At 35.8% G+C, this 24,997-nt stretch overlaps 4 protein-coding genes across 29 annotated transcripts in view; 3 read left to right on the top strand and 1 right to left on the bottom strand.

The window, feature by feature from the left end:
* The window catches only part of LOC127881760 (protein pigeon-like), a 238,277-nt gene that overhangs the window by 114,503 nt on the left and 98,777 nt on the right, over positions 1-24,997 (bottom strand). The window contains exons 22-24 of one of the 22 annotated variants that reach the window (XM_052429879.1): positions 6,963-7,055; positions 6,509-6,597; positions 3,525-3,653 (exon numbers count right to left, since the gene is read on the bottom strand). The exons of 15 other annotated variants lie outside the window; for them this stretch is intronic. In XM_052429879.1, the coding sequence (XP_052285839.1) occupies positions 3,525-3,653; positions 6,509-6,597; positions 6,963-7,055 (311 nt within the window). Of the gene's footprint in view, positions 1-2,370; positions 2,442-3,524; positions 3,654-6,508; positions 6,598-6,962; positions 7,056-24,997 lie in introns of all 22 variants that reach the window. 6 more of the 22 variants (XM_052429877.1, XM_052429876.1, XM_052429869.1 and 3 more) reach the window with 6 other exon arrangements.
* The window catches only part of LOC127881772 (uncharacterized), a 78,335-nt gene that overhangs the window by 16,277 nt on the left and 37,061 nt on the right, over positions 1-24,997 (top strand). The window contains exon 4 of one of the 2 annotated variants that reach the window (XR_008050266.1): positions 3-1,192. The exons of the other annotated variant lie outside the window; for it this stretch is intronic. The gene's annotated coding sequence lies outside the window, so the exon portion shown is untranslated. Of the gene's footprint in view, positions 1-2; positions 1,193-24,997 lie in introns of those variants that run through there. 2 annotated transcript variants of the gene reach the window in all.
* Positions 1-24,997, top strand: part of LOC127881786 (uncharacterized) — a 163,763-nt gene that overhangs the window by 102,980 nt on the left and 35,786 nt on the right. The window lies entirely within an intron of this gene.
* Positions 1-24,997, top strand: part of LOC127881766 (beta-hexosaminidase-like) — a 193,682-nt gene that overhangs the window by 146,090 nt on the left and 22,595 nt on the right. The window lies entirely within an intron of this gene.

The following is a 24,997-nucleotide window of genomic DNA, read 5'->3' as shown; positions in this document are numbered from 1 at the left end:
AGGTTGGATGTGGGAATGGCTGTTCATATAATTTCCACACACACTCTAAGTGGCAAAGCTGAGCTTTGGCCAGTAATATGGTGGGATAATATCTAATCTATTCAACCCGATCCATTCTGCAAACAAATAAATGTATCATGTATGTGCCTTTCCACAGGTGTATAACGCGTGAACAATTCACTGAAACACTATCAATAAGTAATAAAACAACATTATTCATCACTTTGACCACACAAAAAATTTCGATATAATATATATTATATCAGAATTTTGTTTGGTCAAAGTGATGAAAAATGTTGTTTTATGACATATTGATAATGTTTGAGTGAATTGGCCATGCACCCAACCCCAGCTGTGTGCCTCACTATATTCGTGAATGAATGTCAATGTAAGGTCAATGTTAGCAACCAATAATTTGCCAAACTAATAAATGAACCTTGCTCTTGGAAAACGGAGTACATGCATGAGCATAAAAAGTCATTTCAGATTAGCCTCTACAGTCCACACAGGCTAATCAGTGACAACACTTTCCGTTTGTATTGTTGTTTTTCTTTCAAAGGAAGTCTCTTTTTAGCAAAAATCCAGTTTAGACAGAAAGTGTCGTCCCTATTCAGACTGTACAGGCTAATCTCACACGCATTACGCCCTGATTTTACCACACGAGGCTCAAATAAACTTAACAGTTTAGTACTTCACAATATTAATGAATGAATATCAGTGAAAGGTTTATGTTGGCAACCAAATGTACGCCCAACATTTACATGCAGAATAACAGCCCCTAATGGTGGTACAATTGTGTTTTTTCAATGTAGTAAATACGACGTTGTCCGTGGAGAATTTCTATATAACTGGTATATGGGTGGAAATACTAAACATGACTTATAATCTGATGAGCAAAACAGATAATGATACACTATTGAAATTATGTTTGTATGTGTATCATGTTTTGAACAAAATTTAATAACCTGATATATTTTAAATCTAACATGAACACAATGTAATACGTTGATATATTTTATAATTATGATGATGTTTTCGCAACTACAAACATGTGTTATCTTTTGTGTAAAATACTTTGTATTTTAGGCCTTTATTTGGGCCAACGTCCTTTATTTACTTAACCCTTTGCATGCTGGGAAATGTGTCGTCTGCTAAAATGTCGTCTGCTGAATTTCTTAATTAGCATTTTCTTCGATTTTTTTCAAAGAATACTTAGAGGATAATACACGGCTGAGCCGGGCCGGGCAGTGATAATCGGCCCGCAGGGAGCATAACGGCCCGAGGGCCGTTTGCGACCTGGGGCCGATTATCACTGCCCGGCCTGGCACAGCCGTGTATTAATGTCTATAATATATATCTTACTTTTATACTAAATTATAGATGGGCCAATGTTTTGAGTCATAAAATCAAACTATTCTGGTCCTTCACTAAAATTTATGAAGGACCAGCTTTCCGTACTTATATTTTCTTTGAATTGATTACGCAATTTATGACGTATCTCATGTGACGTAATTTAAATGACGAAACTAGCTAGACGCTTTGGGTTTAAGGACAACAACAAATCGGACTTGGAGTGTTTTTATTTAACAGTTAAATATTTTTTAAGCATTGAACGATTAGTGTGTGTGTTTACGATGGATTATTATAATATTATGAATGTGAATAACAGTGTTATATATGAAACTGGTTAGACTGCATTTTCGATTTCGTTGAAATGTCGAATAAAGGCTTAAAGCGATGTTTTGTTGAATAATTGATGGATTAAATTTAAGAAAAGTGTAAGTGAATTGTTCTTTTGACTGTTCAAATGAATTCGGTGTTGAATTAAAAGGGTAATATCTTTGATGAATAAGTCGTTCCTTTGTCAGTCGATCAAAGAATGTCTATCCACAAAGAATTGCCTGCTTACATCCAGTGCTTTAAAATGGAAGAGATGGATTGCGATTAAGAAATGTGTTCAGAATTTTAACTCGTCATGGAAGCAAATTAAAATAAACATGGTTATTACACAACTTCGGCGAGTAGAACAATAACCTAAATGTTTTACTTTTTTATGGCTAAGACTGGATGTGGACGCCATTTTTTTCCAGTTGAACGTCACGCGCACACATTCTGAGGGCCGAATATAAATAATCGACCCTAGGGCCGAATATTTATAATGACCCCGCAATGGTGATAATGGCGTGAACACCTGTACAAATTTCTATATATAGTAAGGTATGTATTATTATCAGAATAGCAAACAGTTTGGATCCTGATGAGACGCCACGTTCTGTGGCGTCTCATCTGGATCCAAACTGTTTGCAAAGGTCTTCAACATTCGGTTCCAGCACTGAAAGAGTTAATAAACTGAGTTGAATTTGTACTTGCCTGTGGTAAGCTGAGCCATGAAGTCCCCAGTGAGCGGCACAATGCCATGGCGCACATACTGCAGGAACATCCTGCGTGAACAATATCAAATGTGCAGTCAATGCAAAGATACAAACACCCACAATTTACTGGTACAACATTCAGGCCAGAGGGCCTGTATTAACCAACAAATTCTAAGACTTAAGAATAAAGAAAGACTTAGTTCGAAGAAAAAAATGCTCAGTATTTGAATATATCCAGTCTACCAATGGTGATTTTTCCATAAACAAAACTTTCTTCATTAAGAATGATGTAGAGAGGGGTGATAAAAGCCAAGTTTTACTCAGAATTAAAGCAGCTCTTTAATGTTCTAATTTAAAGAATATTCTCTATTCTTAGACTTAAGTCTAGAAATTGTTTGGGAATACGGGCCCAGATTAACTACTTAATGGACTGAAATGGAAGGTTGGAGAAAAAACAGGTGCAAAGACTCCACTGTGTTACTTTTTAATGGAGTGTATTATATTGGAAATTTAGTGTAAAGCGTAAATCTACAGCAAAACAATGGAAAAAAATGTCAAAAATTTATTTTGCTTTATTAAGTTATTTATTCTTGAACAATATACACTTATTTATACATTTATGGGTATACTTTAAATGAAATCAAATTAATCAGATAAATAAGCGTAAGGTGAGACAAAATAATACAGACCATTATAACATGTCTAAGGGTCAGACATGCCATAATTACAGGTGGAAATACAATACACAAGAACGTGCTACAAGAAATTTCATACGCTAGCATTTTTGAAATCGACTCAAGCTACAAAAGTTATACAACAACAGAAATACTGAATACAACTGAGCCTCATTCTGGGAAAACAGGTATTAATGCATGTGCGCTAAGTACCATCCCAGATTAGCCGGTGCAGTTTGCACAGGCTAATCAGGCACAAAACTTTCCTAAACTGGATTTTCTCTCAGAGGAGACTTCTGATAACAAAAAATTCCATACAGCAAAATGTGTTGTCCCTGATCTGCCTGTGCAGACTGAACAGGCTAAACTGGGCCAACACTTTACGCACTTGCATTAAGCCCCGTTTTCCCGGAGCAAGGCTTAAGAAAGGCTAAAACCTAGACTTCAAGCAGTCAATCTCTACCTAAAAAGAAGACACCTGAAGGCCAGACAGGCAAAGTAGGCATGGAATCCCAGCGGTACAGGGAAGTACAGCTCCCTGGCCGTCATCCAGTAACGCTCCAACAGCTGGAACAACTCGTACTCATCCACGTCTGCTCGCATGCACCTGTCGTGAAACAAGTGTACTGCAGTAGGACTGCTCACCCTTTCCCACTTAAAAGCAAAGTTAAAATGGCTATGTGCAAACAGCATAAAACCAAAACAGCCTGTGAGTAACTCGCAGTCTGTTCAGGTTTTATGCTGTTTAATGCTAATCAGTATCTAAGGCTTGGAAATGAAGCCTTTAAAACTTCAATCTCGTAAAAAAGGTATTTAATTTAATTAAACTTTCTAAGGGACTGCAAATGCGTCAAAATTCTTATCTAAGGTGTAAAGGATTCAGATATTTCTTAACTGCTTTATGGTTATGAGCCATGTATAGGTACTACAAGTCAGACATGCATTACAGCTGATGTAGATTGATCGTATGAAGCATAAAACGTTTTGAACATGTTGAAGTTTTATTCATATGACCTTGATGGCAATGGCAACAATTGCTTTAACTCGTACACACAATATTCATACAACATAGTGTATTGTTCGTAAGACTTCTATACAGCAGCTGAAAGGTTAAACCAATAAAAACTAGAGCTTTGTCACAGACGTGACGAATACCCCCACATGCCGCATTGACAAATACTATTTTGCATGTCGTCTTCACAAAAAACAGCGGACACCATGCTCAATTTTTAAAACGCACTTAGTGACCCCTTGACCTAGTTTTTGACCCAGAAAGGCCCATGTTCTAACTTGGCCTTAAGATCATCTCCATAAAACTTCTGACCAAGTTTGGTATAGATCAGATGTGAACTACTTGAATTAGAGAGCGGACACCATGCTGAATGTTAAAAAACGCACTAAGTGACACCGTGACCTAGTTTTAGACCCGGAATAGCCCATGTTCAAACTTGGCCTAGAGATCATTTAGATAAACTTGTGACCAAGTTTGGTGAGGATTGGATGAATACCACTTGAATTAGAGAGCGGACAACATTGTGAGGTTTAAAACGCACTAAGATACCCCGTTACCTAGTTTTTGACCCGGCATGACCCATATGCAAACTTGACCTAGACATCATCTCGATACAACTTTTGACCAAGTTTGGACGAAAACTACTTGAATTAGAGAGCGGACAACATTGTGATGTTTAAAACGCACTAAGTGACCCCATGACCTTGTTTTTGACCCGGCATGGCCCATGTTCAAACTTGACCTACACATCAGTGTAGTTACAACTTCTGACCAAGTGTGGTGAAGATCGGATTTAAACTACTTGAAATAGAGAGCGGACACCATGCTCAATGTGTAAAACATACTAAGTGACCCTGTGACCTAGTTTTTGATCTGGCATGGCCCATGTTCGAACTTGGCCTTCAGATCATCTAGATAAAACTTCTGACCAAGTTTGGTGAAGATCTGATGAAAACTACTTGAATAAGAGAGACGACACCATGCTGAATGTTAAAAAACGCACTAAGTGACCCCGTGACCTAGTTTTTGACCCGGCAAAGCCCATGTTCGAACTTGGCCTTAAGATCATCTAGATACAACTTCTGACCCAGTTTAGTGAAGATCGGATGAAAACTACTTGAATTAGAAAGCGGACAACATGCTGAATGTTTAAAACGCACTTATTGACCCCGTGACCTAGTTTTTGACCTGGCAAGGCCCATGTTCGAACTTGGCCTAGACATCATTTAGATACAAATTCTGACCCAGTTTGGTGAAGATCGGATGAAAACTACTTGAATTAGAGAGCAGACACTTAATACGGACCGACAGACCGACTGACCGACCGACTGACCGACAGACAAGTTCACTCCTATATACCCCCCTAAACTTCGTTTGTGGGGATATAAAAAGTTCCAAATCTTGAGTAAATCCTCTGGGGTCGTATTCCAGAAGCAACTTAAGTTAAATTTTATTCTTATCCTTAAATTGGGAAATTTTCTTAAGTGTTTCATTTCATATTGCACTGGATTGGCATCAAGATATACATTTTAACAAGACTATTGCCAAGCAATATATGTCCCCTACCGGCTCCACCATTATCAGAAATTCCAGCATTGTCAGATTTTTTTTGATTTTTTTTCTTATTTGTTGCCATAGCAAACATAATTTTTAACGTAGAAACAAAATGAAATGACGTGCATAATCTCCATATTTCCATCTATCCATGTTTCAAGTTTCATGAAAAAATATGAAGAACTTTTAAAGTTATCACAGGATCCAGAAAACCACCATTTTCAGCAGTATTTCTAGTCTATTTGTTGCCATAGCAACCAGAATTTTTGACGTAGGAACAAAATGAAATGACGTGCATAATGTCCATATTGCCATCTATCCATATTTTAAGTTTCATGAAAAAAATATTAAGAACTTTTTAAGTTATCGAAGGATCCAGAAAAGTGTGACAGATTGACGGACACACAGAGCGCAAAACATAAGTCCCCTCCGGTAAAACCGGTAGGGGACAAAACATCATTATGCCAATATTATTTTAGGAATTCCAAAAAATATGTGTTTCCTTATTTAGTACAGAAATACAAAACATTGTAATTTTGAACTGAAGTTAAATTATTTAAGAAATGACTTAAGACTTTTTAAGAAATTACTTTCTGGAATACCACCCCAGATGACACTCAATTTGAGCTGCATCATGCCAAAACAGGTCTAATGCTATATGCGACCAGAATAGCTCTAGCAAAGCTTGCCCTTAGGCTCCGTTAGGAGCTACCCTGTCTGCTTAGGAGACCAAGAAACTTTGTGACTTTAAAGCGCACAGCGTAGCTCCTGACCAGATTGTGGGATGCCACAGGCTGGTCTGGTGCTATGCTGGTCGCATATGGCAAAAGACCCATTTTCGCATGATGGGACTTATTTCCTGAGTGATTATTGAATTTACTTTAATGCTTGCTCACAGGCTAGGAACGCTGTTGTCTTCAGGATGTCCTAAATGTTGACCTCTCAGCGTCCACAGCAAGTGACACAGCAGACGACTTTGTGTTTGCTAAAAATAGAAAGATGATCTCTTAAAAAAGGTTTCATGAATGTTAAACTTAGGTATGATTAATTTTAGATGAATCATCTAGGTCCCGGTGTCGTAGTGGATATGGTGTCTGCCTAGCGACTGGGAGGTCACTGGTACGATTGTCACTGTGCAAGCATTCTTTAGATCTCCCCAATGGACACTTAAGTACTGGTTCTACACAGGAAAAAGACTCAAAAAGGTTTCAATAAGCCTTAGGCTTTCGATACAGAGCTAAAATAAATTGGTTTAAACTAGATGAATCATTTATTACCAAACTGATTTACTTTTGATAAATTTGTTATAACTAGAAATATCTAGCAATCACAACATGTGCTATGTGTTACCTGGCAACTAACATAATCCTTTGCCGTGTTGGCCTTGACCTTTCCATCCTTCAGTAAGTATGTCAGCATGTGTTTAGACAGCACCTCTGTGGTCTGAACATCACAAATACCCTACTTTACCATGTATCACCAGCACTTTTATACCCCCAAATTTTAATAAACAAAAGGGCCATGATGGTCCTGAATCGCTCACCTGACTAACCAAATACAATCCCAACCCATATCCGCAAGCGCAATATACATGTAGGCGTCCGCAAAAGAACGCTCAAGTGAGCATTCTAATGCTGATGGGGACATGATACGTACGGCATTTAGCACGATTAGGGGAAAGCTTTCATCTTAAAAATCAACTGAAAAACTAATCTAATCTTAAGATCATCTAGATGAAACTTCTGACCAAGTTTGGTGAAAATCGGATAATAACTACTTGAATTAGAGAGCGGACACTATGCTGAATGTTTAAAAACGCACTTAGTGACCATGTGACCTAGTTTTTGGCCCGGCATGGCCCATGTTCAAACTTCGCCTAGAGCTCATCTAGATAAAACTTCTGACCAAGTTTGGTGAAGATTGGTTATAAACTACTTGAATTAGAAAGCGGACTACATGATGAATGTTTAAAACGCACTAAGTGACCCGTGACCTAGTTTTTAACCAGGTATGACCCATATTTTTACTTGACCTAGACATCATATAGATGCAACTTCTGGCCAAGTTTGGTGAAGATCAGATGAAAACAACTTAAATTAGAGAGCGTGCACTTAATGCGGAGCGACCGACAGAAGACAAACAGACAGAGAAGTTCACTCCTATTTACCCCCTAAACTTTGTTTGTGGGGGTATAACAAGAGATGTTTGTAAAACAGTGATCCCTCCACTCCCAACCCCCACATATTCATGACATTTTATGGGATCTTTACCCTAAAGTTGTTATTCATCCTGCAAAGGAATTCAGTACATTGTTAAATATATTACTGCCATAATAAGTTGCATGATTGTATGTAAATGCAATATGTCTATAGTGTGTGCAAATTTGTTATGGTATAGGACCGACCTATTGCATTTTAAGACTGTTATAAATAATAAAGTTAATATTCAGACAAGCTGCTTGATGAGCAGATTTAACATGGACCTTTAAGTGTGACTTTTACCTTTGAGGTCAGGGAGACGCGTGTAACATGATTCATGCCTTCTCTTATGTTTTTTGTATGAGTTCAGTTATTTTCAAATTGAATAGTGATACAAAAGTTACGTTCCGGTTAAGATATAATATAGCCAAATTTGAGCTTATAACTTATAGATCTAAGTGTTGTATACATATAAATCAAACATGGTACACATATTGTCAACATTCTGACCAAAGTTAATCAATTTTTAATCAAAATATGGCCTCTAGAGTAGAAACATGCTTACAGTTAATGACGCACACCAAACATTACCCATTTTACGACGACACACATAGCTTGATAACAATAGCTAACCTTGAACACATTGTGCTTTTGTTCGCTAAGAAACAGACAAAGGGCCATAATTCAGACAAACATGGCTGCATCCATCATTATGTCCTCATTAATGATAATATTTTTATAAAATGCATTCAGATATGAAAGTTTAACCGATATCCACCAAGCAGTTACAGAGAAATTGAAAACAAACAAGTTTGGGACTGTATAGTCTACAGTGGACAAACAGACAGTAGACCAAAGCTTGTCACGGCAAAAATTGTTTTCTCTCCATGATCATCTACAGATTCAGTTCATTTGACTATGAATGTTTGAGTAAGATCGAAACAGTGTATTAAATTGATAAGAACGGAATTTCGTTGTGATATAATTTGGCAGAATAATGATCTGTTTCATTTTTTTATTCATTTATTAATATTTAATGCCACAATTGTCTTCAATGCATTATGTTGATTGAATGAGACAGTATGTGTACATTAGTCTTAGAAATACATAAGTAGCATAGTAAAACGATACCAAGGTCAGGTCGATACTGCACATGTAGTATCATATGTCACCAAATCAGCTAAATACACACTTTGTTTGTAGCTTATATTACGAACATTTACATATCAGCAAATAAATCTAGACATGGCTTCCATTGAAGCATGCAATCTGATTATGATGTACCAAAATAATTGGTTTGAACACGCACTGCAGATGCCACCATCTGTATGGCAGATGTGTACAACACGCTCTCTTGCGTGATGAATCAAAATTGTTTGCAATGCTTTACATACCTAGGGGTAGATTACTACAGAATATCTGTGCACACTGCGTTAAACTACATTCAGCAAAGTCATTTCTATGAAGCGATATTAAAAAATGGCGTGTTCAATAGCCCTATTATATTTTAAATACCAATCCTTTAAATACTCCACTCTTGTTGAACAAAATATTTGCATGATGTCATATAAAATATATGTGTCATAGACAGCAATGCACCCATTACATGTGTTTTGACACATACACAAAGTTTGTAAACAAAATTAAGGGTATTCATACATACAGTCAATCTTGTATTTAGAGACCACTCAAGGTCAGTAACCAAAAGACGTCTCTTAATAAAAAAAATCTTAAAATATGTTAATAAAAAAACGAAAATTCTGCAAAACAGTAAAATCGCCATCATTAACATATCCATACACTAATTCTGTGACACCAATATCTTGTTTAGCATTTACATTATATTGAATAAACCAGATATTAGTGCAGTCAAAATATCATTAGCTTGTAATTTGACTAGTTATAATCTAACAAAACACCGTTGCCGTTATTGACAACAAATGTGTTTGAGAATGTGTAAACACATTTTTTTTTAAATGTCATGGAAGTTTGTATATCGGAACTACTTGGCCTTTTGTGGAAAGCCGAAATAAATTTATTGATTGGTTGCAAGCTTAGGCAGATTAATAACGATTACAACTCGTAATTGAACATGCAAGAGTCAGAAGTTTAATATCAGCGCATCAGGCAGTGCATTTACTCTTTAACCCAACCTTCGCTCTCTGTGAAAGATTTAAAGGCAGAAATTTGAACGTGCTGCATGTCAACACATTTTCCATGTTAACAACTCAAGTGGTTACTAATTACAAGATTTGGATTCAAAAAACACACAAATCTGTGGTCGCTGGTTGCTTAAGACAAAAGGCGCGTAAAACAATATCAAAATAGAGTGCACACGCACGTGGGGTATTCAATGTGGTCTCACAAAGGTCGCTTAATTCAAGTGGTCGCATCCACAAGATTTATTAAACTTTTTTTTTTTATTTACTAATTGAAAAGCCAAACGCAAGCTGTATCACGCACATAGTATACTCATGACCTGATGTAAGTTGGACCTTAACGATTAATCTAATGACACGGGGGTTGCGCACCACACAATAGTGATCATGTATGGCATCTTAATTCAACACGCACCATACAATAGTTATCATTAATTGCATCTGAATTCAACATGCACCATACAATAGTGATCATTAATTGCATCTTAATTCAACACGCATGAGTATTTACGACTTGAACATACAGTAACAACCATCTGCACTGCAGCCATATTGAACATACAGCAACAACCATCTGCACTGCAGCCATATTGACTTGAATATACAGTAACAACCCTCTGCACTGCAGCCATATTTGACATACAGTAACAACCATCTGCACTGCAGCCATATTGAACATAAAGTAACAACCATCTGCACTGCAGCCATATTTGACATACAGTAACAACCATCTGCACTGCAGCCATATTGAACACACAGACAACCATCTGCACTGCAGCCATATTGCTAATACAGTAACAACCATCTGCACTGCAGCCATATTTAACATATTTGACAGTTGTTGCTTTTGGCTAATTACATCAAAACAGTGATCTTCTGATCATATGTGAAAAGTTATTTAAGATTTCAATGTATAAAATATAATTATACAAGCCGGACATGGTGTATAATGCCCATACTTAAAGAGTTTTTTACAGATTGTCTCAAAGACAATTTAAACTTTCTGTAACAGATTCAAAAACTAAAAGGACACTATAAATAAGGGAGTGAACTTCGAGATCAGAGTCCACGGGGCACTTGCAACTTACCAATTAGTGTATTTTTTTCAGTAACTGCAACAAGCCATTCTAAAGATCAAAGCAGGATGAAATTGTATCAATGCATAACAGGCAACTACTTTTTAATTTGAAATATGGAGGTTACAACCTGCGCGCTATGCAACCTATGGTATTCGAGATCGAGTGTTATTCTATTCACTATTAAATAGACAATTCAGCTTTTGCCAAACAATCATCAATTTAACTGGTATTTTTGGGTATTGATTACTGCAACCGAAGAAAATTCATCATTAAGGTTGATCATTAAAAACACCTTTACAATAAATCACTGAATAAACCGTACAGCAAAAGCGGAACAAACATAGTTTGCGATCCGCGGAGTCAAGTCGATGCCGAGTCGGCCGTTGAAGCCGCGTCAGTATGCGGCGGCATATCGCATGTCGCCGGGATGCTTCGCATCTGTCCGCCGAGGCTACTCATTACCCGATAATCCCATATATTCCAGTTTTAAAGCAAATTGTGGTAAATATTTACGATTAACGTTCTCGTGAATTTCAAGAAATACAAACATTCGCCATTTTCTTAAGCGTCAAATAAATTTTGGCATTTGTTTCTTTTTAAAGATGTGATGAAAAAATGTCCAATCAGGGCGGGTGTTTTTCAAATGAACACGCGTAAATCGCCGGACGTGATGTTCATGTTTTAATACAACACAAAATACACCCATTCTGTTCATGCGATGATCTACATGTCGGCATAATTTTCGCTCGCTTTTTATTGCGACAAAGGATTAAGCACTGTTTATTTGACACTATAATTAGATTGTCAATGTCGCGTTAGCATTAAAATTCGGAAGCGTGTTTCGGATAATGAATTGAATAATGCTCATATGAGAATCGAACAAAACATTTACAGTTGTTCGTAATTAATAACGATTATTTGTTTAGGCGCATTACGTGTTGAATATAGTTGAGGACATGATATTATATAAATAGTCTATAAAGCATCACATAAAAATCATACCCGCTTATTAAAACGTGAACATAATACTTATGAAAGTAGCTTAAATCTAGGTTTCGACGCTACACAAATGATCATGTAGGTGTATATCATTGCACTCAATTTATGTCGCGTAAGTACGCGAGGTTAATACAGACTCGGTGTCGTTGCCGCGTGCCTCGGCAATATGCCGCGTGAACTATTTTCTGATGTAATATACCTGCACTTCAAACATTTCATGCGGTGGATATGCGACTTTAAGGTGAATAGAAAACACAAAAATACATAAACCGTTGTTTTTAATTAAATAACACAGAAACGTCAATTTTCTACATTTTTTTCAAAGTCAGGATATAAGCCGATTTTCTTTTTAAAAGATATTTCTTGTTTATCAATATAGTCTAAATGTTCTTTAAAGTTTTGTTATAGACGTGTATTAAGCTAAAATTCCTATGCAAAAAACTGTGTCTTAAATGGTGTCGATTGCTTTAGAGAAAAGAAATTGCAAAACTAAAATATTTATTATACTGTAACTTCTACCGACAAAACACTGGTTATAGAAATAGTGGACCAAAACAAACATGAGTAGTGGAAAGTGCTTTGTTTTTATCACAACAACCACAATGCGACACTTTACACAATATTAAATTTAATAAGCCTGACAATATAAACGAATCGCAATAAATTAAACAGACACCCGGTTACAGTTTAGAGGAATATTTACACTTTAACTATAAAATACCCTTAGGGATAGTCCAGTTAAACATATATCCCACCGCAGGACGGCAAAATAAAGAAATTCTGTTGGGGATGGGTTTCTTCATATTTTGCTTCTGAAGGGGGTGTTATAACTTATATTTTACTTCTGTTTGGGGCATACTTTCTATTTTGCTTTAACCCTATTTGCCAACTTAAAATGGATTACATTACAGCTTACGCGAAACCAACAAAGTGCGCGGCTATGCCGCGGAAGGATTCTTTTGTTTTCGAATTTTCTCCTCATCCACAACGAGTATTCACTCCGCATCATGCCTCGGCACTCGCGCCTTTTACAATTTAACCAGTCGCAGTTATAATAGATGTCTTAACATTATGGAAGTAACCAAAGTTTCAATACACAATTTTAAGCAGATCGGTTGCTTGATAAAAGCGCTTATCAAATACATGACAAATATCGGTTAACCAGGTCAAAACAAACCGTATAACGACCGACTTGGCTACACATAGTATATCGGTTAACCAGGTCAAAACAAACCGTATTACGACCAACTTGGCTACACGTAGTATATCAGTTAACCAGGTCAAAACAAACCGTATAACGACCGACTTGGCTACACATAGTATATCGGTTTACCAGTCAAATTATATGAATTGTTAAAAATTTAAGGAAACCCTAATAAGGGCTTATGATGGACAAATAAATTTGCTTTAATGTGCTAGATTCATACACTAATTCAGATGGTATTGATAATCCATTGTTTTCCATGAAAATAAGCTTGAAAATAAACAATTACTCGGTTTTGAAAAATATATTTATTAGATATGATTCTACAAGTCCGCACTAACCGAGTCCCGGCTTTGATCCAAGAATTTGGTACAATAGAAGTGTATTGTTAACATGTTCGACACAAGGGCTTTAGTTATACTGTGATCTAGTTGTATCTCTAATTCAAATCAGACGTTATAAACAATGACAACGAAATCAGCTAAGTATTGTTGAGTATCTCACACAATGGTTCATGTGATATGCTACTCTGATAGCAATCTCGAAAACACCCAGTCAGGGAATTTATTATTTCTTTAAAAATAATACATCAACTACAGGAATGTTTTGTTTTGTTATTGTGATTAAACAACCACCCAAAGAGGACGTTTTTTATGCGTGTTTTGCAAAGCTTCAAATGATAGATATCTAGACACACAATCTGCATAATTCAATATGGACTAGCATACCACATGAAACAAAAACTGCCTATCCCTGCACCAACATGACACCTTTTGCACAATGCTATCTGAAGCATCAGGAAGTAAACATTGATTTCTTTAGTTATTTTTTACAGTTTGTAGTTATGCTCAGCAAAAGAAGAAGCAAAGGGCAATAACCCGAATAACAGTACTTAAAGAGTTATGGTTCTTGTAACCTGCCCCTGGTCTCAATTTATTGGTATTTGTTTTTAATACTTGTGACATAATGACCCTGAAATTAATAGTTATCTTCCTTCTCTCCCAACAGCATACCAACAGAAATGATTTTAAGTAAAGTGTTCTGTATATATTCATTTATTACAAATAACCCCAACTATGCAATTATTTAACAATGTGTTGCAAAACGCCAATCAAATGAACCACTATGATTGCTTGTTTCAGTCGCAGCGAAACAATGCCTGTACAATTTTGTAAGGTCCAGCCTGTTGAGAACGAATTTGTTGCTGATGTATGTTTATTGCTTAAAATCTTGTACGCGTTGTAAAAATAATGACAATGTCTTTAAACGAGCGTTTTACAGCACCAACGCTCTTTCTGCAGGTGAACATGATTTTTAGATGGAAGACAATAAAAAAGAAATAACATTGTGCAGCGAAAATTACAAAAAAACACAATGCAATGAATGTCTGAAATCATATAAGAAGGATGTATACATAAAAAGCGTGTGTCATGCAGAATACGTTTTGTATACAACATATTTTTCTTGGAAATGTATGTAATGAATGTCATAGAACGAGTGTTTGTTAAAGGGATTAAACTTGCAAATAATACTTTGCTAGATATTTATGAAATAAGATTGAGATATAATGATTATTTGACATTCTTTGCTTTTGGTCCGTTACACAAACTTTTTTAAATTGCAGAAAAAAAACTTGACCATTAGACTCCGGTGTAATAAAAAACAATTCAAGGTTGTTATATTAACTGACCTCTAATGCAAGGAGACCACTTAATTCAAGTTACCGCTAAGTCAGGTTGGACTGAACATAAAATACAATACTTTAAAATGATTCAATTAATCTACATATAATATGTATACATAATTGTAATTATGTACATGACAGCTGAGACCAATGCTCAGCAGAAAATAATGTAGAAGTAACATTAGCTTAATCTTGTATCTAGTAAGTACTACAATATAATATCGCACATGTTAGTGCTTGAAATAAAACAAGAAACTGTTGTTTAAAAAGAGTAAAGGCTCAGATTCATTAACAATTGTGTACACATAAACTGGAACACTAAAAATGTATTGATTTTGAAAGCTGAGTTTGAAACGTAGTTTTCATTTAATTTTTATGTTCCAGATACAATAGTCTTGCATTAAACCCTTCGTTTACATTAGTTCAGGAAGTGTTCAGGAGAGTGTATGACAATTATCCGATATGGCAATTGATTTGAATATCCTCATTACATATGTTTTTTTGACAGTGAACTGACATCACACTGTATTTGAAATAAAATACTGGACATACAGTCATTACACTAGACATACAATGACATACTGAACATACATTCATCACACTAGACATACACTGACATACTGGACATACAGTGATCACACTAGACATACAATGACATACTGGACATACAGTCATCACACTGGCCAATTCATGACATACCGGATATACAGTCATCACATTAGACATACAATGACATACTGGACATACAGTCATCACATTAGACATACAATGGCATACTGGACATACAGTCATCACACTGGACATACAATGACACACTGGGCATACAGTAATCACACTAGACATACAATGACATACTGGACATACATTCATCACACTGGACATAAAATGACATACTGGATATACAGTCATTACACTAGACATACAAAGAGAATAACAGGTTACTGCCTAATCGTTTTGTAATATCAACTCAAAATTCAAGCTAGTCAGTCAGTTCAAGACCTGGCTATACTGTAGCCATATAGTGACTTCAGAGAGGACCACTCAAAATTCAAGCTAAAGTCATTCAGTTCAAGACCTGGCTATACTATAGCTATACAGTGACTTCAGAGTGGACAACTCAAAATTCAAGTTACAGTCATTCAGTACAAGACCTGGCTATACTGTAGCTATACAGTGACTTCAGAGTGAACAACTCAAAATTTAAGCTAAAGTCATTCAGTTCAAGACCTGGCTATACTGTAGCTATACAGTGACTTCAGAGAGGACAACTCAAAATTCAAGCTAAAGTCATTCAGATCAAGACCTGGCTATACTGTAGCTATACAATTACTTCAGAGTTGACAACTCAAAATTCAAGCTAAAGTCATTCACTTCAAGACCTGGCTATACTGTAGCTATACAATTATTTCATAGTGGACAACTCAACATTTAAGCTAAAGTTATTCATTTCAAGACTGTAGCTATACAGTGACTTCAGTGTGGACAACTCAACATTCAAGCTAAAGTCATTCAGTTCAAGACCTGGCTATACTGTAGCTATACAGTGACTTCAGAGTGGACAACTCAAAATTCAAGTTAAAGTAATTCAGTTCAAGACCTGGCTATACTGTAGCTATACAGTGACTTCAGAGTAGACAACTCAAAATTCAAGCTTAAGTAATTCAGTTCAGAAACTGGCTATACTGTAGCTATACAGTGACTTCAGAGTGGACAACTCAAAATTCAACCTAAAGTCATTCAGTTCAAGACTGTATCTATACAGTGACTTCAGAGTGGACAACTCAAAATTCAAGCTAAAGTCATTCAGTTCAAGACCTGGCTATACTGTAGCTATACAGTGACTTCAGAGTGGACAACTCAAAATTCAAGTTAAAGTAATTCAGTTCAAGACCTGGCTATACTGTAGCTATGCAGTGACTTCAGAGTGGACAACTCAAAATTCAAGCTAAAGTCATTCAGTTCAAGACCTGGCTATACTGTAGCTATAAAGTGACTTCAGAGTGGACAACTCAAAAGTCAAGCTTAAGTCATTCAGTTCAAGACCTGGCTATACTGTAGCTATACAGTTACTTCAGAGAGGACAACTCAACATTCAAGCTAAAGTCATTCATTTTAAGACCTGGCTATACTGTAGCTATACAGTGACTTAAGAGTGCACAACTCAACATTCAAGGTAAAGTCATTCAGTTCAAGACCTGGCTATACTGCTATACTGTAGCTATACAATTACTTCAGAGTGGACAGCTCAACATTCAAGCTAAAGTCATTCAGTACAAGACCTGGCTATACTGTAGCTATACAATTACTTCAGAGTGGACAACTAAAAATTCAAGCTAAAGTAATTCAGTTCAAGACCTTGCTATACTGTAGCTATACAGTGTCTCAGAGTGAACAACTCAAAATTCAAGCTAAAGTCATTCAGTTCAAGACCTGGCTACACTGTAGCTATACGGTGACTTCAGAGTGGACAACTCAAAATTCAAGCTAAAGTCATTCAGTTCAAGACCTGACTATACTGTAGCTATGCAGTGACTTCAGAGTGGACAACTCAAAATTCAAGCTAAAGTCATTCAGTTCAAGACCTGGCTATACTGTAGCTATAAAGTGACTTCAGAGTGGACAACTCAAAATTCAAGCTAAAGTCATTCAATTCAAGACCTGGCTATACTGTAGCTATACAGTGACTTCAGAGTGGACAACTCAAAATTCAAGCTAAAGTCATTCAGTTCAAGACTGTAGCTATACAGTGACTTCAGAGAGGACAACTCAACATTCAAGCTAAAGTCATTCAGTTCAAGACCTGGCTATACTGTACCTATACAGTGACTTCAGAGTGGACAACTCAAAATTCAAGCTTTAGTAATTCAGTTCAAGACCTGGCTTTACTATAGCTATACAGTGACTTCAGAGTGGACAAGTCAAAATTCAAGCTAAAGTCATTCAGTTCAAGACTTGGCTACACTTTAGCTATACAGTGACTTCAGAGTGGACATCTCAAAATTCAAGCTAAAGTCATTCAGTTCAAGACCTGGCTATACTATAGCTATGCAGTGACTTCAGAGAGAACAACTCAACATTCAAGCTAAAGTCATTCAGTTCAAGACCTGGCTATACTGTAGCTATACAATTACTTCAGAGAGGACAACTCAACATTCAAGCTAAAGTCATTCATTTTAAGACCTTGCTATATTGTAGCTATACAGTGACTGCAGAGTGGACAACTCAACATTCAAGCTAAAGTCATTCATTTCAAGACCTGGCTATACTGTAGCTATACAATTACTTCAGAGTGGACAACTCAACATTCAAGCTAAAGTCATTCAGTACAAGACCTGGCTATACTGTAGCTATACAGTGACTTCAGAGTGGACAACTTAAAATTCAAGCTAAAGTCATTCAGTTCAAGACCTTGCTATACTGTAGCTATACAGTGATTTCAAAGTGAACAACTCAAAATTCATGCTAAAGTCATTCAGTTCAAGACCTGGCTACACTGTAGCTATACAGTGACTTCAGAGTGGACAACTCAAAATTCAAGCTAAAGTCATTAAGTTCAAGACCTGGCTATACTGTAGCTATACAGTGACTTCAGAGTGGACAACTCAAAATTCAAGCTAAAGTAATTCAGTTCAAGACCTGGCTATACTGTAGCTATAAAGTGACTTCAGAGTGGACAACTCAAAATTCAAGCTAAAGTCATTCAATTCAAGACCTGGCTATACTGTAGCTATACAGTGACTTCAGAGTGGACAACTCAAAATTCAAGCTAAAGTCATTCAGTTCAAGACTGTAGCTATACAGTGACTTCAGAGAGGACAACTCAACATTCAAGCTAAAGTCATTCAGTTCAATACCTGGCTATACTGTAGCTATACAGTGACTTCAGAGTGGACAACTCAAAATTCAAGCTCAAGTCATTCAGTTCAAGACCTGGCTATACTATAGCTATACAGTGACTTCAGAGTGGACAACTCAAAATTCAAGCTAAAGTCATTCACTTCAAGACTTGGCTACACTTTAGCTATACAGTGACTTCAGAGTGGACATCTCAAAATTCAAGCTAAAGTCATTCAGTTCAAGACCTGGCTATACTGTAGCTATACAGTGACTTCAGAGTGGACAACTCAAAATTCAAGCTAAAGTCATTCAGTTCAAGACCTGGCTATACTGTAGCTATACAGTGACTTCAGAGTGGACAACTCAAAATTCAAGCTAAAGTCATTCAGTTCAAGACCTGGCTATACTGTAGCTATACAGTGACTTCAGAGTGGACAACTCAAAATTCAAGCTAAAGTCATTCAGTTCAAGACCCGGCTATACTGTAGCTATACAGTGACTTCAGAGTGAACAACTCATAATTCAAGCTAAAGTCATTCAGTTCAAGACCTGGCTATACTGTAGCTATACAGTGACTTCAGAGTGGACAACTCAAATTTCAAGCTAAAGTCATTCAGTTCAAGACCTGGCTATACTGTAGCTATACAGTGGCTTCAGAGTGGACAAATCAAAATTCAAGCTTAAGTCATTCACTTCAAGACCTGGCTATACTGAAGCTTTACAGTGACTTCAGAGTGGACAACTCAAAATTCAAGCTAGTCAGTCAGTTGCTTAAGTTTTTTGTAATTGATTTCATTGTGTGTGTTTTTAGCCCAAATAATTCATATTTGCTTACGTAAAGGCATGCATATGCATTAAAAATACCAAACAATTCTTTAAATGAAAACTTTGAGAGTTAACATTTTCATTGCAAAGCTATTATATTATAATTAACATTTTGCGTTTGTGAGAAACATTACAAAATACAAATCAACAACTGACAGTTCTAACTCGTCTAGGCGCTCATTTAAGCTTATAGTGAAAGGATAGCCAGGTAAGTACTAAATACAAATATGTATTCGTCTAAAGAGTGAATGAGCTCATCTTATAAAACAGCTTTTTGAAAAACTTCTTTTGTGATCAATCTTTTATTCAAATCAGACATTTCAAACATTATGGCAAGTCATTCAGTAAACACCCATTCGGAGTATATTATGTCTTCAAAACTAATAAACAAAATACAAATGAAGGGAAGTTATGTATCGTTATTGTGCTTTAACAAACAACAAAACAGGAAGATTTATTTCAAACCTTCACATGATGGAGATCTTAACACGCAATCGGAATATTTCAAAATAAGCAAGCAAACCACATGAAACAAAATCTGCCTATCCATGAACTCACATGACAACTTATGCAAACATTTTATCTGAAGCATCAGGAAGTTAATATAAATTCCTTTAGTTGAATGTTTTGAGACCAACACACTTAGATGTTTGCTTTCTTACGCGAAAGGCTTAGAATCATCAGAACATGGTGCTAAAATAATTCAATTTGTGAGTACCCTAATAGTGCACCTTGATGCAGTGACGATACGGTGAAAATATTACATACTGCCCTTAACGGTACTAATACAAAGCTCTTGATCAGGAGTGATCAAACGGGTACTGTTTAAAAAGCAGTTTACAAATAAATTTAAGAAGCATTGTTACTAACTAAACAATTTAATACCAGATTACCTGATCACTAGCATTGTTTAAATAAACATATTAATGTACTTATAATAATTTGCTTTTAATTACTTTAATTATATTTTTTATAAATATTGTGTTAAATACTACTTTGTGAAATACTTTTAATACTAAAATACTATTATGCAGCACATCCAACACTTTAAATAAATGTTGCCTATTCATGCACTATACAAACAAACTTAAGAATATTGAACCCTTTAAAATGGGCATAACTTGTTGCCAACTGACATTCTTTTAGCAGCCCATTTTTTCTGTCACATTAAATTGAAAATCAAACATCAAGATAAACATTCTGACCAAATTTCATAAAGATTAGATGAAAACTGTGACCTCTATTGTCTCCACAAGGTTTTACTATTATTTGACCTAGTGACCTAGTTTTTGACCCCAGGTGACCCAAATACAATCCCAACCCAGATTTCATCAAGATAAACATTCTGATCAAATTTTATAAAGATTGGATGAAAACTGATTCTTCTATTGTCTACACAAGGTTTTTCTATTATTTGACCTTGTGACCTAGTTTTTGAACCCAGATGACCCAAATACAATCCCAACCCAGATTTCATCAAGATAAACATTCTGACCAAATTTCATAAAGATTGGATAAAAACTGTGACCTCTATTGTCTATACAAGGTTTTTCTATTACTTGACTTAGTGATCTAGTTTTTGACCTAGTGATCTATTTTTTGACCCCAGATGACCCAAATACAATCCCAACCCAGATTTCATCAAGATAAACATTCTGACCAAATTTCATAAAGATTGGATGAAAACTGTGACCTCTACTGTCTATACAAGGTTTTTCTTTTACTTGACCTAGTGATCTAGTTTTTGACCAAGTGATCTAGTTTTTGACCCCAGATGACCCAAATTCAATCCCAACCCAGATTTCATCTCGATAAACATTCTGACCAAATTTCATAAAGATTGGATGAAAACTGTGACCTCTACTGTCTACACAAACAAATTGTTGACGGTTTTTCTATTATTTGACCTAGTGACCTAGTTTTAGACCTTAGATGACCCAAATACAATCCAAACCCAGATTTCATCAAGATAAACATTCTGACCAAATTTCATAAAGATTGGATGAAAACTGCGACCTCTATTTTCTACACAAGGTTTTTCTATTAATCGACCTAGTTTTTGACCTAGTGACCTAGTTTTTGACCCCCAGATGACCCAAATACAATCCTAACCCAGATTTCATCAAGATAAACATTGTGACCAAATTTCATAAAGATTGGATGAAAACTGTGACCTCTACTGTCTACACAATGTTTTTCTTTTTGACCTAGTTTTTGACCTGGTGACCTAGTTTTTGACCCCAGATGACCCAAATACAATCCCAATCCAGATTTCATTAAGATAAACATTCTCACCAAATTTCATAAAGATTGGATAAAAACTGTGACCTCTACTGTCTACACAAGGTTTTTCTATTATTTGACCTAGTTTTTTAACCTAGTGGCCTAGTTTTTGTCCCCAGATGACCAAAATACAATCCCAACCCAGATTTCATCAAGATAAGCATTCTGACCAAATTTCATAAAGATTGGATGAAAACTGCGACCTCTATTGTCTACACAAGGTTTTCGGACAGACAAATGGAGTTGTTTACCCTCGGGATTTCGGTTAATAAACCATTGCCCGAGCACACTGCTTAACATAAAACTCTGCATAAAAAAGGTCGAAAACGGCCATAAAATGGACAGCCCGATTTTACTGGGCTGTACCATTGATATAAATAGAAAACTTTGCAGTGTTGGTGCGGTGCCTTAATAAAAATCTATTGGTTTAAAAATATTTATACTTATTCAAGGAGCGTTAAAAACGCAGTACTTAATAAAATTAATAATCAATGTCTAGCCTAAAGCTGTATGAAAGCGGTGTTTTTATTGGTCGACTGTATTTAAAAGCATTGCTCTGATTAGTTATCTCTGTCACGTCCCCGCAAAAGCAAGTAGGTCAATCCGTTTTGGGATAAAAATTTCGCACAAAGAACGACCTTGAAATGGCGTCTGCTCTTGCACGGGCGTGACAGAGATAACCAATCGTAATGATTGCGTCTGCTCTTTTGCACTTTTGGAATGTAAATAAAGCATATGAAACAAGAGGAAATATTACTACTTGAATCTGTTTGAGTTTAATAGAATTGGTATATGTTATTTAAACTATTATGATGAAGTTATATTAATATTATTATTATTATTATTGATACTATTGTTATTATAATTATTATTATTATATGTATGTTGTTTGTATTGAAAAGAGAGAGAAGGAGGAGAATAGCCCAATTTTTATAAGTATTGATGGTAAAAACACATACTATTATATGCGGTATCATCATTACTAGACCCATTGTTCAGTATTTACTGCAATGGGTTGTTGGAGTCTTTAAACTTTGTGATCTGTGTTTTTAAATGTTTAAATCCAAATAGGATTATTTTTAGTATTATGCCTATAGGAAAGTAAAAGAATACTCAGATGTGTAATATGTTTGTAAAACAAAAACAAAAAAATAATAATTAAGGATTGTCCAGATCACAAAGTGGTTTAACATTGCCACTATATATTTACATACATAGTTAAGTACCAGAATTAGGTGTATATTTAAGGTTTAAAAGAAATGTCATACAACAAGATCTAATCGATGGGAAAATATGCTTATCTACGAACATTAATTAGTAGAAATGCTAGAGAATTTAATAGCTCTCAAATATAAAGTGAATTTGCATGTAGACATGCAATTATACGGACAAAAGACAAGAAAAAGGTCATATATAATAACACATAGGGAGTATTACTCTCAAATCTTTAATATTAATGTTGCCATTGAGTATTGAGTTATTAAAACAAGTAATGTGTATAAGTCTATGTATGTGGCTCAATGTTAAACACTTGCAGACAGGGAATATAGCAGTAATGCTCCAACGTAAGACCCTGTCTGTATGGAACCTAAAGAGGATTGGGCTTTGGAGGAGAGAAGTCCCCCCAGAGTGGCGTTAAAACAATATTTAAAAGTGTGATAAGTAAAAAACCCTTTTATGTTAAGGGAAATGACTTACGTGTCTCCAACCGGTCACCTTTATAGGGCCACATAAAAATAAGGGGTAAAACAATGTGCTTTACAGTTAAAAATGAGACAAAACAACTAAATTTGTACAAAAAAGTACATTATTTACAATATGTACAGTACTATATGCGTTTATATATTTGAAATACATGTTGCCACCCTGGAGGGTTGAAAGAAGAAGAGATTTTGGAAGTGTAGGCCGGTCTGAGTGGGGGTAAAAAGCCAGCAGGGGTGATGTCACTCAGTTGAATTAAGGGAGGTAATTGTGGGGATGGAGTCTACAACGGTTGTTTCCCCAGGACCAGAGGGAGTGCACGGTAAATGAACAATAGTTTGTATACAATTGAAGGAAATTGGAAAAGGATTTGATGTTAAATGGTTAAAAGACCAAATATTACCTAGATGCAGTAAAACAAACCCAAAAAGCTCTAATCCAACCAATATTATTTATATATTGGTGGTAACAATGGAGGAAATAGTAATAAAGTACCTTGTATGGTATGTAAAATGGCAATTAAACAGAAAAACCGAGGCAATTTGCTATTTAAAATAGCAATTTAACATAAAATTAAGGAAATTTGCTATATAAAATAGCAATTTTAACATGAATAGTGTAATACAGAGTAAAAAGTTTGCTGTGGTGTAGAAATAGCAGTATTGAGAAAAAATTAAGGCAATTTGCTATATAGGATAGCAGTTTTACACAAAAATAAGGAAATTTGCTACACAAAATAGCAGTTATAACAAGATTTAATGTACTACAAGGTACAAAATTTGCTATGATCGAAAATAAGCAATATCAACAAAATCGACAATAATCCCAAGGGATTGGTATTACCCTGGATAGGGCTAAATAATGGTTTTTCATGGTATAAGGCCCTGCACCGTGCACTCCAGTCCGACATGGCTCTTCGAGTTTGAAGGGGAAAGGGTGGGGTGTCAAAGAGGAAGAGAGGGGGTGCAATGTAGCCAACAATCCCAGGTTACTGGACAGCCTCGTCCTTTCTTGTAGTAAGAAATGCCATAAAATATGATTATATTAAAATACTGAAAAATGAAAATGGTGGACTAACGTCATACTCTCATAAAAAATGTATTAAAATAAAGAAGACCAGGTCAATACCATTGGCCTGATTTAGAAAGGGCGGGGTAGAACAATAAACCCATTAAAAACTAAAATAAAAGTTGTTTAAAGGAGACACAAATCCAACACAATTACTAGATTGCGTCAGTTTTGTGCAAAGATTACACAGTTTAAAGGAAAACAGTCACAAGACTGGATAATTGGGTGGGTGTAGGCTGCTCTCCCTACCCCAGTGACATAGATTTTGTCAGTTATCTGACAATCCAGAAGGAATTTGGCGAGGGCAGAGAAGACCGGGCCCCTATCTGCTCCCTTGGGGTCTAGCAC

Source organism: Dreissena polymorpha, chromosome 5 (assembly GCF_020536995.1).
Source record: "Dreissena polymorpha isolate Duluth1 chromosome 5, UMN_Dpol_1.0, whole genome shotgun sequence".
Taxonomy (NCBI): Eukaryota; Metazoa; Mollusca; class Bivalvia; order Myida; family Dreissenidae; genus Dreissena; species Dreissena polymorpha.
This window is presented reverse-complemented; position numbering and strand designations above follow the sequence as displayed.